Here is a 16,560-nt window from a genome sequence, read left to right as displayed (position 1 = left end):
GAACCCAGGTCTCCAGCACGGCAGGTGTGAACTCTGCCTGCTGAGTCACCATGGCCTGCCCTCCTGTGCCTATATATTTCTATATGTATTTCCTAAAAATGAGAATATTTTCTTACATGACCATGGTACAGACAGCAACTTAATAGATTTAACATCAACACAGTACTATAATCTCATCCATATCCAGTTTTTTCAGTTGACCCATAATTTTATTCCTCCAGTGCAGGCTAACATTTTAATCTATATTGGGAGTTTTGCCCAGTGAATGTTTAGTGGATCCCTATCAAAGCAGAAGGAAGAGCTCTAGTACCATTCCACAGGACTTCATTTTTACCTGCTCTTCTATTTTTATTGATCACTTGGATGAAAATTTTTAATGTATGCCAGCAGGTATGTTGATGACACAAAACTGCAAGGGCTAACTAATGCATTGATGACACTAAAGATTCAAAACTAATCATACCAATAATTACTAATCGTAAATCCACTTATTGATAATATTAGAAAAAGCAGACAGATACAAAATTAGTATGAGTGGAAGTGGGCAGAGGTGGGGAATGGTCACTACTTTATTGAAGTAACATTGCCATCATGTGGCCTTCTTGAATATTGCTGCTCAAATCTTTAACCAACACATAATTTTCTTTCTCATTCTTAATGTATTGACTGAGTTCAAGGATTAAAAGGAGATTTTCATGACCACCCAAGGTTGACTTGAATTACTTCTATTAAAATAGTTCCTAATTATGGACCAACATAAAATTCAGTATATTATTAGGCTTCATTAGCATCAAACACATTATGGTTTAATAAGTATTTAGATATGTATGTGAGTGCTCTTTAAGTTATACTATCCTGCCCTTTAATCAGCTAAATGTCAGTGTGAGAAACTGAGGTTTTAATGACTCCCTTCTTTTGAAAGGCGTATAGAGTATGAATAAGAACCTTGTTGGGATTGGAAATGGATCCACATAAGAGATAACTATCCTGCAGCCTATTTTGAGATTATGCCATGAATTCTAATGATCTTTTCAGTTATACTAGACTCACTGTGAGCTCAAGGTAACATTCATATTCACTTGAGTCAGATTTTTTTCTCCAATTTTTATTATGAAACATTTCAAACATACAGAAAAAAATGGAAAGACTAGTAAGTGAACACTTTTCTGTCTACTGCCAAAATTCAACAATGAGAAAGACTCCTTATGTCTAATTGTTTACTTGAAAGGAGGCTATGAGAAAGGAGGGGCTGTAGGAAAAACAGAGGATATATTATTTGAAACTTTTTACAATGAATATAGCCATCCGCAGAACTTAACATTATTGGGTGTATAAAATGGAATAGATTTATAATATCCCCACTTAATAAATAAACTAAGTCATAGAAGGAGAACTAGTGTTATAATAGTCTGACAAGTACAGAAGGAAAAGCTTTCAGTCAAGTGGCTGGAGGGCCCTGGACTAAGTCTCTGGTTCCAGAGTCTCCTCTGTCTTCCTAACACATTTCCTAATTCTATAGAAAACAAATATTGAAAATCCTTTAAGCCTATACCTAGGAACTTTGCTCATGAGTTTGTAGGATGTTCATGGAAGGAGCCTAACAAATCTGGGGAAACTCTCTAGGCTTAGAATTTTTGTGTGTACAGATCTTTCTGAACGTGGGCCTCAACTCAACTGCCTGTATCTTTCAAGGACGGAAGTTCTCACGTGTGTAAGAACTTATCAATACACAACTCAAAACTCCAAGTTCTTTATCTGCACTTCATTGTGGAACCATATGTCTGGAAAGAGTTGCAAGTAACACTATGTTGTATTTTCAGACTAAAATTAAAATGGAAGAATCTTATCTATGCAAAATAGATCATATTAAGGTTGATAGAGTTGTCTGCCTAGTTCTCCCATTAGTTAGTAATCTGAAATCCATATCCTTTCTTGGAAAAATGAGGTTGTTGACATTTATAGTTTCTTTCAAGTCCAAATTACTTTGATTTATATTACGTCCAATTGGATATGAAGAAGTGGGTTACAGTACTTGCTGTACAAAACCAATATTCTTTGAGGGCAAACCTGTTATACATATGTGTGGAATAGCTAAAAAAACTTCACTATTCCTTACCACTTATCCCATCTCATCGCTTTAGAGATTCCTCCAAAAAATGTAGGGTGATTAAAAAAGAATTGAATTCTTTTGAAAATTCATTTCATTTGTTTGTTGCTTCAGTAAAATTATATTATTACAACTTTTCTCATCAAGAATCTTGTGTTTATACCATCTCTTTCTTGTAGCCCTGATGGCTGTGAAGTTATACGTGCCGGCTGCACTTCAGCCATTGATAACAAATTACAAAGGCCTAGGATGAATTATGACATAAGGGACACATATTCAAACTTGTAAAATTATGGAAACAATTATGATAGTTCTATTACAAAGGGGTTTTGCTTACATTTTTTTTTTTGTATGGTGGGGTCACACTGCATTATTTTTCCATGTGAGTGTCCCATTTTTGCAGCACCATTTGTTAAATTTTGTTTGTTTGTTTGTTTGTTTGTTGGGAAGTACATGGACCAGGAATCGAACCCGTGTCTTCCTCATGGCAGGCAAGAATTCTACCACTGAACTACCCTTGCACCACTCCCCCTTGATTACATTTTTATATATTATTTAGTTCATGAATAATAGATTTTTGAAAGTATTTGATTCTTTTTTAATCATTCTAAATTTATTGTTCTGCTATGAGTGAGAAACTGTTAGACTTTTTCATATCCTGTCCTCCTTTCCCCAAATACTCTCAAACTAGTTCTGGGCTAAAGTACTTGTTGAGTGCTTGCTAGTTCTTGCAATCATCATTTTCATACTCCGTGTTATCATCATCATTCACAAATATTTGTCAGGCAGCCACTTGCTATGGAATCAATGACCTCATTCATGAAATTATTTTTAAAAAAGCAACCAAGGTCACACGTATAAGATGCTTAATTAAATGGGTTGGAGCAACAGCAAAAGTACTATGGTTTGCAAAAAAGAAAGAACTTGGTGAGGGAAGTCATGGCCAAGAGCCTTCAAAGAGTGACCTGGACTCATGAAAGTTCATGAAAAAATGAAATTTAAGTGGGCAGGTGATAGGAAGAGGTTCTAGAACATTTTGAGCAGAGAGGAGAGTTTAAAAGGCATAGAGGGTGTGTGTAGCCATGTAGGAAACAAGGCTGCAGTGAAAGAAAGAAGAGGCAAGACTATAACTTGAAGAGATAGAAGAGACAGATTGTAGAAGATTTTAATATCAGTCTAAGGTAACATAGCTTCAGTTTTAGTAAGTGGTGTTACGAAACTTTCAAAAATTCTTAGTTATTAATATGATTAGCTTTAAGAAGATACAATAATTTGGGGAACTGAGGAAGAGGTTGAACTGAACTAAGTAGGGATAGTGATTTTGCTCAGAAATATAGATCATTGTATTAATTAACCTAAAGCTTTTGTAATAGCCTACATCACATCTCACTCTCTTTGATGGAGAAATTACCCTCCAACTAAAGATTTCTGTTGTTGAGCAAAAATAAATGGACACATCATTTTTCACTTAATCCAAAAGCAGTCAGTGTTCACCAAGATCCAATTATGAGTCATTGCTCAAGTAGGCATTGCTGTAGGGGTAGAAAAATCATAACCTGGATGGCAGGGGCAAAAGGCTCAGTACAGGTGAATTTGGCTATCATGAAGGGGCACTAGGCCCTCTGTGTCTAGAACCCTTCCTCCATAGTATTTTAGGTGTATGGCATTAGGTTTAGATAGGCATGCCCTCTTTGTACAAACAGCCATTGAGACTTATTTTCCCAGCCTATCAGGAACATGGAAGAGGGGACATCCATCTTCTTGGACTGAACACCTAGACTGGAAAGGAGAAAGGAGTTATAATCTAATTGCATGCTGGTGCTATATAAGAACTTCTAAACTTTTTTCTCTAGCACTAGCAGATGAGTTATCTACTTGTAGCAAAGCTGCCACCTCTCCTTTCAAAATTGGGGGTGGGAGACAAGGAGAAGAGGTAGTGTGCAATTGCTAAGGATGGCTGGGCTGATAGACTTGTTTTGTTTTGCCCTCTACTGAATTTCCAAGGATCAAGTGGTTAAAAACAGTGAAAAAATCAGAGGATATATAAATTTGCCCTACTTAACAACATCAATGGAATGTTTTGTTTGGGAAAAAAGATACTTCATAAATACATGTTCCTTTGTTCATATATTCCACCTTGTTTTTATTGACTAAAGTTATTGAGTTAATGTTGCTACTTTTCTGAGTGTCTATAGATGAGGTGTGAAGATCTACAGATAATGTACGTTGATTTTATAAGAATTTGAACGTAGTGTTAGGTGACCTAGTATGGTTATCAAAAAGCAATAAGCTTCTTGAGGGAAAGATGTGATTGAAATTAAAAACAATTATTAGTAGTAACAGTAAAGTGAATCATCTTCCCTCTTGCCAGCTAACTTAAATGGATACTGTCTATTTTACTATATTGTCCCATCATTCAAATTATTTTTTGAGTATGTGTTATATGCAAAAGCTAGAAATCCTCTCAGAAAAGTATGGTCTGCCATTTTAAGGAACTTTCTATGTGTTTGAGAGAAATAACAAACATAAAAAGTTGAAAATGGTTGGTAAAATGTTTTCTTTTTAAATAAATAGACATTTATATTTCTTCAACTGAATTTGTAAGTACCAAAGCCCTATACAAAACAGGTGATTGATCCCAGATTGGAATTCTTAACTGGGTTCTAAAGAGGTAAATGGTGAAGAAGAGAAAAGGCAGCTGTTTAAGTTTGATTCTCCAGGAAGCTGACACTGAGATGGAATTAGGAGTGCAAATGGTTTATTGGGAAGTAATATCCATGTAAAGAAAAGGGAGGAAGCAGAACTGGGGAGGGGCAGTCAGACCCTGATGCAAGCCACACAAAATCTCTATCAGTTCCTGGGAGCTCCACAGCAAAGATTGCCCCAGAGCAGAGTCCCGTGCTGGATGGAAATGGCCAGGTCTTTCTTCAGTTGTTGGATGGGACCACCCAGCTCAGCTCAAAGGCTGAGAGATACCTGAAGGAGATAAAAGCTGGGGGCTGTTCATTAATTGCACTCATTACAGCTGGTGGCAAGCTCTTTAAAAGAGGGGATCTGTGCAGCACAACTCCATGACTGCCACATAGACATTCTTGCTTATAGAGAATGACATGTACAGAGACACAAAGATGTTGTGGAGAGGAGAGAGCAGACACATAAACTTAACCCACATAAACTGTGACTCTGCCATGTTATTTATTCTGAAGGTGTGTGATATTAGAATGTATTTCTTTGCCACAGACCATATAATAGTTGCCCATAATACTCTGTGAGCCATAAGAGCTTTTATGGGTTGAAAAAACTACATCACTTGGGCTCCCTTGTCCATTAAAGGTTTTGGTATTTTTATGGTTCATTTTCTTTCATCTTCTCATTGAGGCTTTGGAGAAAAATCAGCAGTGGCTTGTATATGATCAGCAGCGAGAGGTCTACGTAAAAGGACTTTTAGCAAAGATTTTTGAGTTGGAACAGCAATTGGAAACAGCTGCTCATTCACTCCCACAGCAGACAAAAAAGACTGAATCAGAAGGTACTGGTATAAAAATGTATTTGGGGAATAGGCCTGACATTTTCCAAAAGGAGTGATTCACCAAATTTAGATTTTTATAGATATGTGTTAGAAAGAAAATAAGAGCCCTGAAGTAAGAAATGCCATTTAGCAAGGCTTTTTCATTTCCTAATGTTTTCTGACAAAAGGGGGTCCCAAGGCACATGGTAAAGCAGCTGGCAGCTTTGAAGTCAGATTTAGTTTTCTCTACCTGTGCATATCCTCATCCTCCTTAAAGTCCTTCTCAAACTTTACTTTCCCCAGAACTGACCTTGTCACCGATAATCATCCTTTTGCTCTGCTTCCCTTCAGCACTTCCCATATCAAACTTAGGAGAAAGAACACATTTATAGATGATTTTCCAATCATCTGACTCTCACCATAGAACTGAGATGGAAATTTCCTACTACTGATATCAGTTTTTGCAAAGTGCTTTGCAGTTTCCCTAACCTTGATCTCAACTGAGTTTCAGAAGAACCTGAGAGGTGGGAAAGGAGGGTCCTTATTCTTACTTTGCAGATGAAATAGTTTCAGCAAGTCCAGGTGGTGAGCTAGGAAAAGAAGAGACGCTCCCATGCAGAGCACTTGTGAAAAGGCTGACAGTCCTAACAGAACTGAAGCCTGAAATTATTTAAAGATAAGACTAAAGAAAGGCTAGTAAGGCTCATTCATAATCTTGGAGCATCACATTTGAGTATTTAAAATAAAGCTAATACCAAAAGGAAGTGTTTCTAAAGAGGTCATTCAAAGCTGTTTAGCCAGATGGAGACAAAGTTACTACTGTAGTCACTTTCTAAATTTACTACAGAGAAAAGTAGGATTTTAGGATTTTAGGGCAGGGTCTAATTTTTGTTTTTAGTAGTGCTGTCTCTTGTGTGCATGCTCTCTGTTTTTCATCAAAGTAGTATAAGCACTTGTTAAAATAATTTCGTAGTAGCACAGAAGGGCCAGGTTCTATCTTTCCCTATCCTCAGTGCCTCCTTCTTCCACCAGAGGCAGCTGCTTTTAACACTTCTGTTTTTAATTTTGGCAATTATCTTCATATCTATACATTAAGCTTATATCTCTATTTCTTGATTTATCTTCTTTAGGCATATATTGACCTTTTCTCTTCCCAAAATAGTTTTATTACTGTTCCTACTTCCTCTCTTTGTTTGTCTCATATCTTCAAACAATGTACCTGAACTTCTGTTTCTTATTCAATCAAATATCAACCATAGTCTCTGTCTCTTCACTCTTCATTTTGTAAGCGGAGGGAGTGATCTTGCTTATAGAAAGTTGTTTGATGTTTAACTTTTCAGGATTATCTCTTTTATAAAATAACATATGCCATAATGTTGTTTGTCATAGATTATCTTCAAGAAGAAAAGCAAAAATATTACAACCATCTCTTGGCAAATGCAAAAAAAGATCTTGAGGTTGAACGAGAAACCATAACTCAGTTGAGTTTGGAACTTAGTGAATTTAGAAGAAAATATGAAGAAACCCAAAAAGAAGTTCAAGATTTAAATCAACTATTGTGTTCACAAAGAAAGGCAGATGTACAACATTTGGAAGATGAAAGGCATAAAACAGAAAAAATACAAAGGCTCAAGGAGGAGAATGATATTGCTAGGGAAAAACTTGAAGAAGAGAAGAAGAGATCCGAAGAGCTCTTATCTCAGGTAAACCTAACCAAAAGGGTTTTCCATGATTTCATAATTCAGAGTTTTCATCAAGCACTTACTATGTGTCAGAGACTATTTTAATAAACAACTTTGGATACAGCAAGGAACAAAACAAGTTCCTGCCCTACAGGAGTTTATATTCTAAAATGAAATCAGGCAAGTAAACTGAAGAAAGTAAAACAGGATAACTTGAAAGAAAGAATTGGGAGCCAGTAGAGGCCTTTCTGAAGAGATGCTATTTGTGCTAAGACCTGATGACAAGAAGGAAGCAGCCAGGCCAGTGATTGTGTGGGAGATCCTTCCAGGCAGAGGGAATTACATACGTAAAGGCTCTGAGGAACCTCAAGGTATGCTTGAAAAACCAAAAAAAAGAAGGTAAAGAGAGCCAAATCTTTGCCTCACAAGGCTTTTGTGAGGATCAATTGAGAGAATTGTAAAAGTGCTTTGTAAACTAAAGGACTAGGTCCATATTAGTTTTTGCTACTATTAGAACAGTAATTTTGAAAATCCTTCAAAATTTGAGATAGGGAATATGTTAGTAGTCTGTAACATTTGCCTTCTTAGCCTTTACCACCCCCACTTCTGCCTACAAGTATAAGCAGTGATATTTGGGAAAATATAAGCAGAACTGATTGAGGATTTTGCTCCACTCTGCTGCCAGGGAGCCAAGGCATTAGTAAATGTCAGAAACTCCAGGAAAGTGGGTGTGGGCCTTGCTGAGTACAGTGCTGTTTACCACCTTCCAGTCTGTGTGCACTGGGTAACTCAGCCAGGGTGGTACTGCTCAGCTGCTTGCACAGATGGCAGTCAAATAACCAGCTGGCATGACTCACCCCAGACTAACAGATGTTGTTCTTGTTGGCTATGAGGCCTGTGATGTGAGCTTCTCATGAATTCCAGGTCAAGCAATAACAGTCGAATGTGGCGACATTGACTCTCTTTACATCCCACAGGTCCAGTTTCTTTACACATCTCTGTTAAAGCAGCAAGAAGAACAAACAAGGGTAGCTCTTTTGGAACAACAGGTACTTATTGGGGTTGTTTCTAAATTCACTTCAATCTGTTAGAAAATGGAGTTTTTCTTCATATTTATACTGTTCTGTGGAGAACTATTTGAGAGTTGTGGAAAATGTTATTAAAAGACTTTAACAAAAAGTATTCAAAGAGAGTATCTGTGCTAGCCATATATTTCTGTTACTGTCCTTAGGCTTAACCACATTCTTTGGAGATGAGGGGTAGTTTTCTTGACAGGCAGATATAGTCCTTGGCAAATTTTGCTCTTCTGCAGTGACATTTGCAGTTCCTACTCTAGTGTAATGGTATCTTCCTAACAGGGCTACTTTATAACTTTAGACAAAACTCAGAGAGACACCATTTGTTCTGAGAATTTAGAGATTCTCAGTATATTCCAGACCAGTAAATAGTCATCTCTTCTCCTCTTTCCCGTCCCCGAAAAAAGAGGAAGAGGAAGAAAATTTCTGTCCAGCAATTTCTTAAGCTACCCTTCACTCTTTTATACCTCAAGCATTAGCTTTGCTCTTTGAATAAACAAATTCTCAAATAAAAGCATCTTCATGTATTAATATCTCACTGTGATCAGATGAATTCTTACTATGATAGCAAAATAAATGCTTTTTTTCTTTTGGTTCTAATAAAGCAAGCATCCAGTTAAGAAAACTAGACAGTATTACAGTCATAATTCTCTTATCCTGGGCATTCCAGATGCAGGCATGTGCTTCAGACTTTGAAAATGAAAAACTTGACCGTCAAAATATGCAGCATCAATTGCATATAATTCTCAAGGAGCTCCGAAAAGCAAGAAGTCAAATAACACAGTTGGAATCCTTGGTGAGTCTGGAGTCATTAAAATTAAAACCTTTCTTCTGTCTCTTTCTGCCATCTTTCCGTTTATGTAGCAAGTTAGTTCACAAACTGTGGTGATATACCTTAAGAACAGCTGTATCTCAAACCAGAAGGCAAATCCCCAGCCTCATATGAAACAGCTGTCCTCTGAGCATCAATTCAGAGCACTCCAGAGAGGGACAGTTATGAACTGTCTTGGTAAAGGGTATGCTACTGGTGCCTGGAATCATTCTGCCCCTCAACCTTCTCCCTTCCCCACTAGGGTGCCGTGATTCTAGAGGCATTAAAAAGTGCCTGGCCTAGGGAAGGGAAGGTGTAAGGGAGGGCTGTCTTAGAATCTTGAACTGAAATTATTTTTCTTTTTTCTGTCTAAAAAATAAACAATGCCGTTGTTAGGTATAATGAACCACAACTGTTAATATAATTTTTTTTTTTTTTTACATGAGCAGGCTCCGGGAAACGAACCCAGGTCTCCAAATTGGCACTGTTGCACTGCCCGCTGTTAATATACTTTTTAGGCATATTATTAGTTAGGCACATTTTTAGGTTACCCTGAAAACATAATCACTTTTTTTCTTTTTTATTGGGGGAAGTGCATGGCCTGGAAATCAAACCCAGGTCTCCCTCATGGCAGGTGGGAATTCTACCACTGAACTACCCTCTCACCCCCTTATAGTCACTTTTTAAATAACATTGTTCCTATGAGGAAATGGTTTTTGACTTATTTTCATCTTACTAAAAAGTTTTTGGACCACATCTGCTGAGGTCTGTGTTTATGTATCTGTCCCCTTAGTACATAATTTATATGTCATCCTAGTATTTACTGCTTCATATTTGCAGATAATGAAATGCTACAAATATAATTCCTCAATTTTCAAAAGGAGAAAAAAAGCAATTGTTTTTAAAAAACATTCAGTCTGACTGAAAGATAATATATTTTTGGCTCTGTTCCTTGGTGTATTATTGATTTTAACCATTTGTAATATTGAAATTTAAAATTCATTTTCTATAATGATTATTTTTTATAACTATTTTTTCATAGCCAGAGGGTATGTAAAAGAATTCATAACTTCTCTATACTTTTCTTTATGTTCCTACTGCCCATTGTCTTCTTCATAGTATGCTACAAAATACTCATTTTTAAGCTTTATTGATTATTCTAAATTCTTTAGAAAAGTACATGGAAAAGGAACCTCACAAAGATATTATAGAAAATCTTTGCTGTTTTTATATATAAACTGATCTGCCGAAATTATCTGTTCCTCTTAATTCCTTTGTTGCTGAATTTGCACCTCCCTTATAAAACTGGCCAATTTATTCAGCCTTGCACATAGACCTTCCTTTACATTTGTGCTAAGTATTTAATAAAGCCGATCCATATAAACACTTAATCCCCATATTTTCTGAATAATTTCCATCCATAACTACCTGATATGGTAGGTACCACTGCAGTACTGGTGAACAGACACTCATAATAAAATTTGTCTGCAAGGCTGAAACAACTACAGTATTTAAGAAGCAGTTAAACTGCTGAGTGATGGGCCTTATATACAAATGGCATTCATTTGAAATTTATTTTTCAGAAGCAGCTTCATGAATTGGCCTTCACAGAGCCATTAATCACTTTCCAAGGAGAGACTGAGAACAGAATAAAAGTTGCCTCACCAAAGAGCCCCTCTGTACTAAATGAAAGCCTGGTGGAATGTCCCAAGTGCAATATACAGTACCCAGCCACTGAACATCGAGATTTACTTGTTCATGTTGAATACTGTTCCAAGTAGCAAATTTTTTTTCTGTCAAAAGATTTAATACTGTACCTTTATGTTAGCTTACAGACACTTTGAGTTACATATTTCACCTCTCGTGTAAAAAACTGCCTGTCCTCCTCTGAGATGCTGGCAGTTGAGTGAGTATTTCTTGGCTGCTTTGCATTTTCCTTGGCAGTGATACCTCCCTGAGATGGTTCATCATCATGCTTTAAAGAAACTGACAGAATATGTTGAGCAGTGTATATTGAGACTACTAACATTTTACACTGGTAAAGTACCTGATGGAGAAAAAGTTCCAGTTATTGCTTGTGGGTTATATCTTTTGCACCTGCAAGCAAATATTTTGTTTTGTGGCTTTTGTAATAACTGGATTTTTTAAGAAATCAAAGGTAATTAACCTAGGATCTCACTGTTAAGGATTATTTTTTATCCAAGCAGTTAGTAAATCTAGACTTCAGATTTTTATGTCCATTGTTAAAAGGTTACTTTTCTCATTTTTTTCTTCACTGTAATAGAGCATGTATTAGAAAAGTTGGGAAATTTCTGGATCTTTGTTGCGCCTTGCTGTTGAAACTGTAAAAGCGTCTGTGTTCCAAGCACAAAGCAGATTGTGTTGAAAGTATACGCTTATGTAGCCACTCACGTTTACTCTCATGTTAACTGACTATTGCTTTAATTTGAATTCCATTAGTACGTGTAGTCAGCTGAAACTGTTAAAATGAATTTTAACAAAACCCAGCTAGCCCTGTTATTTGATTTTCAGATATTTTATTTATTTTAAGCATACTTAAAGCTGGGCAATGTATTTATCAGATAATTGCTTATTTGAATAGATATTGTTATATATATACTTTGTATATATAAATTTGTATAAACCAAATTTTAAAAAGAATTTTTTTCAGGTTTTCTAAAATGATTAACACTGAACTACTGTTAGTAAATAAAAGAGAAAAGAAATAAAATTATTTAATAAGTTTTAGTATGTCTAACGTATATGTATAAAGCCGCAGCTATTCTAATATTTCTACTCCAAAAGGAGTGTCAAGGGATTCCAGATTAGTACACAGGGTAAAATGAGAAGGTGTTTGAAGATATAACTGAACCAGAAGCAGATGGTTTCAGGTGTCTTTATTGATCAGATAGCAGCTCTTGATCTATGAATATTCTGAACCATTTATAGCAAAGGCAAAAAAATTAATATCTAATCACATAGTTTGATTTTTGACTATAAAAACATACAAATCTGTTTATGGAAATAAAATTTTGCTTTTTAATAATCCCAAACATGCAATGCCTTCAACCATAGTTGGTCAAAAGATGTAGAAATGCCCTTCTTTTTCTGACCTACAGTGTTATAGCAGAGGTCATAGTATCCTATCATAAATGTATGCCATAAAGAAGTTGTTCTCCCTGTAACTTTTAAGCAAGTCAGGTATTATCTCTAGTTTATAGAGGTAGAAAATGCCTCAGTCACTCAGTGAGAATGGAGCCAGAACCACAAGCCAAGGGGGTCCATGCCCCACGATAGGCCATGTGACTTCACAGGATAACTGGACGGAAGGAACATAAGTATAATGGAAGCTTCATCCTGACAACCATTGAAATTTGATTCCTAAAGATGAAGAATGAACTCCTGGAGCTTCTGTTTCAAGATCCTTACTAAACTTTGTTTTTCTGAAGGATCTGTAGTTAGCTGCTTTCTCTGCCTACTTTAGCTGCCAAAATCTTGATACCAATATCAATAATATGCTTTGGAAAACTTTCAAGAAAACTTGGCATGTAGAGCTCTCCTATTGTGTAGGGGAGTTTGTACATTTCTGATTAATAGATGCTCTAAGACAGGAAAAATTATTTTTTCCCTAGATCATATTATTGAAACAAGGGTCAATAAAAAGACATCTTCAATAACTAAAAGTCTTCAAGGTTCTCATAATTAAAGACAAGTCCCACTTTCCCTCATTGTCCACCCTCTTTCATAGGAAAGAACCTCATCTTGGTTCAGATTACTATAAACTATATACCAGGAACTGTGCTAGATTCTTACTCTACTTAATTTCATTAGCTCTTCATTGCAACTCTATGAAGTACTGGTACCAATGCCATTTTGCAGATTAGACAACTAGGGCTTACAGTAGATTAAACAATTTGCCCAAAGTCACCACTAGTAAATGGTAAAGAAAGATATAAACTTAGCTCAATGTATTCCAAAGTTCATCCTCTTTCTACTTCATTATATTGCCCTGACATCCCCCATCAATACATTTTTCGGCTGCCATGCCAAGATTCCTCTCATTTTTTAGAAAAAAATATTTTATAGACAGTAAAATGTACAGATTAACAAATTTTGACAAATGTATGCATTCATGATGTAATCATCAGCCAAATAAAGTTATAGTTTCTTTCCATCACCACCCTGAAAGTTCCTTCAATCCCTTTTTCAGTCCAAAACATTGCAGAGGCAATCAGTATTCTTATTTCTATTACCGTAGATTAATTTTGCTTGTTCTTGGACTTCATGTAAATGAAATCATACATTTATGTCTGGTTACTTTGGCTCAACAGTATGTTTCAGACTCTTCCATATTGCTGCATGTATCAGTAATTTGTTCTTTTTTATTGTTGAACTATATGCTACTCTATAAATATGCCGTAATTTGGTTTTCTATTCTCCAATTGATGATCATTTGGATTGTTATTTGCACAGCGATTTTTGTGGACCATTTTTATTGAGGAAATACTTAGAAGTGGAATTGTTGGGTCATAGTAGATGATGTTGTGCCGGTTTGAAGCTGTTATGTACCCCAGAAAAGTTTAATCCTGATCCAGTCTTGTAGGGGCAGCTGTTTCTTTTAATTCTGATTCAGTATTGTAGGGCAGAAACTTTTGATTAGATTGTCTCGACAGGGATGTGGTGCTCCCAGTGGTGGGTGTGGCCTTTTGATTGGATGGAGATATGACTCCGCACATCCAAGGTGGGTCTTGATTAGTTTGAGTACTTTAAAGGGGAAACATTTAGAGAAACCTCAGAACAATTGCAAAAACCGCTTGGAGAACGGTTGCTTCAGAGCTGGATGTTTGAAGATGCTTGGAGTATCAACAGAGAGAGCAGAATCCTAGATAGGGGCAGAGCCCAGCAGACATCATCATGTGCCTTCCCATGAGACGTTAAGAAAGCCAGAATCCAAAGTTGCGTCTCAGAGAAACTAAGTGAAGGCCCACAGACACTTAGGAAACCACTGGCATCTGAAGCTGGAAGCGATGGAACCAGGAGCAAGAACCAGCAGATGCCAGCCACATTCCTCCCTAGATCAGCCTTCCTTAAGCCAAGGCATCTTTCTCTGGATACCTTAGGACATATTTATGGCCTTAGAACTATAAACTTGTAACTTATTAAATTCCCTTTTAAAACCATTCCAGGCAGGCCATGGTGGCTCAGCAGGCAGGGTTCTTGCCTGCCATGCCAGAGACCTGGGTTTGATGCCCAGTGCCTGCCCATGCAAAAAAAAAAAAAAAAAAAAAATTAAAAACCATTCCATTTCTGATATATTGCATTCTGGCATCTTAACAAAGTAATACAGTTGTTTATCTTTATTGGAAACTAATACATTTTTGAAGTGGCTATACCATTTTACACCCCCACCAGCAATGGATGGAGTTCCAGTTTCTCCACATCCTCACCAAGAATTGTTACGGTCAGTCTTTTAAATTTTAACCATTCTAGTAGGTATATACTGATATCTTGTTTTTGCATTTGCCTGATGACTAATGACGTTGATTACCTTTTCATGTACATTGTTCATTTGCATTTTTTAATTTAATATTTTTTAGTGGAGAGGTGCAGAACCATCATGCATAAAATGCAGGATTTCCATATACCACCCCACCAACACTTGTATTGATGTGGAAAATTTATTACAGTTGATGATAGTACTTTTTTTTATAATTCTATTTTTAAAAAATATTTTTATCAATAAATCTTAACATATGAACATTCCGAACATACAAACATTCCATACATGGTATACAATCAGTGAGTCACAATATCATCACAATGTTGTGTATTCATCACCATGATCAATTTGTGAACATTTGCATCACCCCAAAAAATATATAAAGAGAAAGAACTCACGCATACCATATCCTTTATCCCTCCCTATCATTGACCACTAGTATTTTCATTTCCCCAATTTATTTTAACCTTTGTTTCCCCTATTATTTGTTTATTTTTTATCCATATTTTTTACTCATCTGTCTATACCCTAGATAAGAGGAGCATCAGACACAAGGTTTTCACAGTCGCTGTCACACAGTCACATTGCAAAAGCTATATCATTATATAATCATTCAAGAAACATGGCTACTGGAACACAGCTCAACAGTGTCAGGTACTTCCCTCTAGCCACTCCATTACACTATAAACTAAAAACGCTTATCTGTATAATGCATAAGAATAACCTCCAGGATAACCTCTCGACTCTGTTTGGAATCTCTCAGCCATTGACACTTTGTCTCATTTCACTCTTCCCCCTTTTCATCGAGAAGGTTTTCTCAGTCCCTTGATGCTGAGTCTCAGCTCATTCTGGGATTTCTGTCCCACATTGCCAGTAAGGTCCACACCCCTGGGAGTCATGTGCCACATAGACACGGGGAGGGTGGTGAGTTTGCTTGTTGTGTTGGCTGGAGAGAGAGGCCACATCTGAGTAACGAAAGAGGTTCTCTTAGGGGAATACTACACTATCTTAATTGTGTAGTTAATTATTATAAGTTTTGAAATTAGGGTATATAAATTCTCTAATTTTAATCTTCAAGATTGTCTTGGCTATTCTTGGTCATTTCAATTTCCATATAAATTTTAGGATCATCGTGTGAATTTCTATAAAAGTCTACTGGTATTGAGATAGTATTTCTGAGATCAATTTGTGGAAAATTGATGTATGAACAATATTAAGTCTTCCAATTAGTGAATATGGTTTATCTCTCTGTTTATTTGTCTTCTTTAATTGCTTTCAGTAATGTTTTATAGGTTTCAGTGTCTAGCTCTTACACTCTTTCATTAAATTTATTTCTAGGTATCTGATATTTTTTGTGCTATTATAAATGGTGTTTAAAATTTTTATTGTGGCTGGGACTAGAAAGTCAATTGATTTTTTTATATTGACCTAGTATCCTGGAATCTTAAAAAATTCAGTTATTAATTCTAGCATTTTGAACTGTCTTTGAATTCAAATACTGCGTTTTACAGTTCTAGAACAGTGCTATCTACTGGAAATATGTGAGTGACATGTAATTTTAAGTTTTATAGTAGCCACATTAAAAAGTAGTAAAAAAAGTGAAATTAATTTTATTAATATATTTATTTATCTAATATATTTCAAATATTATCATTCAGTATGTAATCAATATTAAAATAATTAGAGATATTTTATATTATCTTTCATACTACGTTTTTGAAATCTAGTATGTATTTTTACACTTACAACAAATTCAATTTGAACTGGCAGAATTTCAAATGCTCTGTAGCCACTTGTGGCTTATGGCTACTATGTTGGACAATGCAGATCTAGAATTTCCATTTAATTCTTTTTAAGAGTTTCCATTTCTGCTGAA

The 16,560-nt window shown here is 36.0% G+C and overlaps 1 protein-coding gene across 2 annotated transcripts in view; it reads left to right on the top strand.

The window, feature by feature from the left end:
- Positions 1-13,129, top strand: part of CEP55 (centrosomal protein 55) — a 28,015-nt gene extending 14,886 nt beyond the window's left edge. The window contains exons 5-9 of one of the 2 annotated variants that reach the window (XM_077125409.1): positions 5,486-5,636; positions 7,005-7,318; positions 8,275-8,346; positions 9,044-9,169; positions 10,768-13,129. In XM_077125409.1, the coding sequence (XP_076981524.1) occupies positions 5,486-5,636; positions 7,005-7,318; positions 8,275-8,346; positions 9,044-9,169; positions 10,768-10,965 (861 nt within the window). In that variant the 3' untranslated portion in view covers positions 10,966-13,129. The remainder of the gene's footprint in view (positions 1-5,485; positions 5,637-7,004; positions 7,319-8,274; positions 8,347-9,043; positions 9,170-10,767) is intronic. The other variant, XM_077125410.1, reaches the window with a different exon arrangement.
- The last annotated feature ends 3,431 nt before the right edge of the window (positions 13,130-16,560 follow it).

This window comes from Tamandua tetradactyla, chromosome 13 (assembly GCF_023851605.1).
Source record: "Tamandua tetradactyla isolate mTamTet1 chromosome 13, mTamTet1.pri, whole genome shotgun sequence".
NCBI lineage: Eukaryota > Metazoa > Chordata > Mammalia > Pilosa > Myrmecophagidae > Tamandua > Tamandua tetradactyla.
The sequence above is the reverse complement of the archived record's forward strand: the minus strand, read 5'-3'. Positions and strand labels throughout refer to the sequence as shown.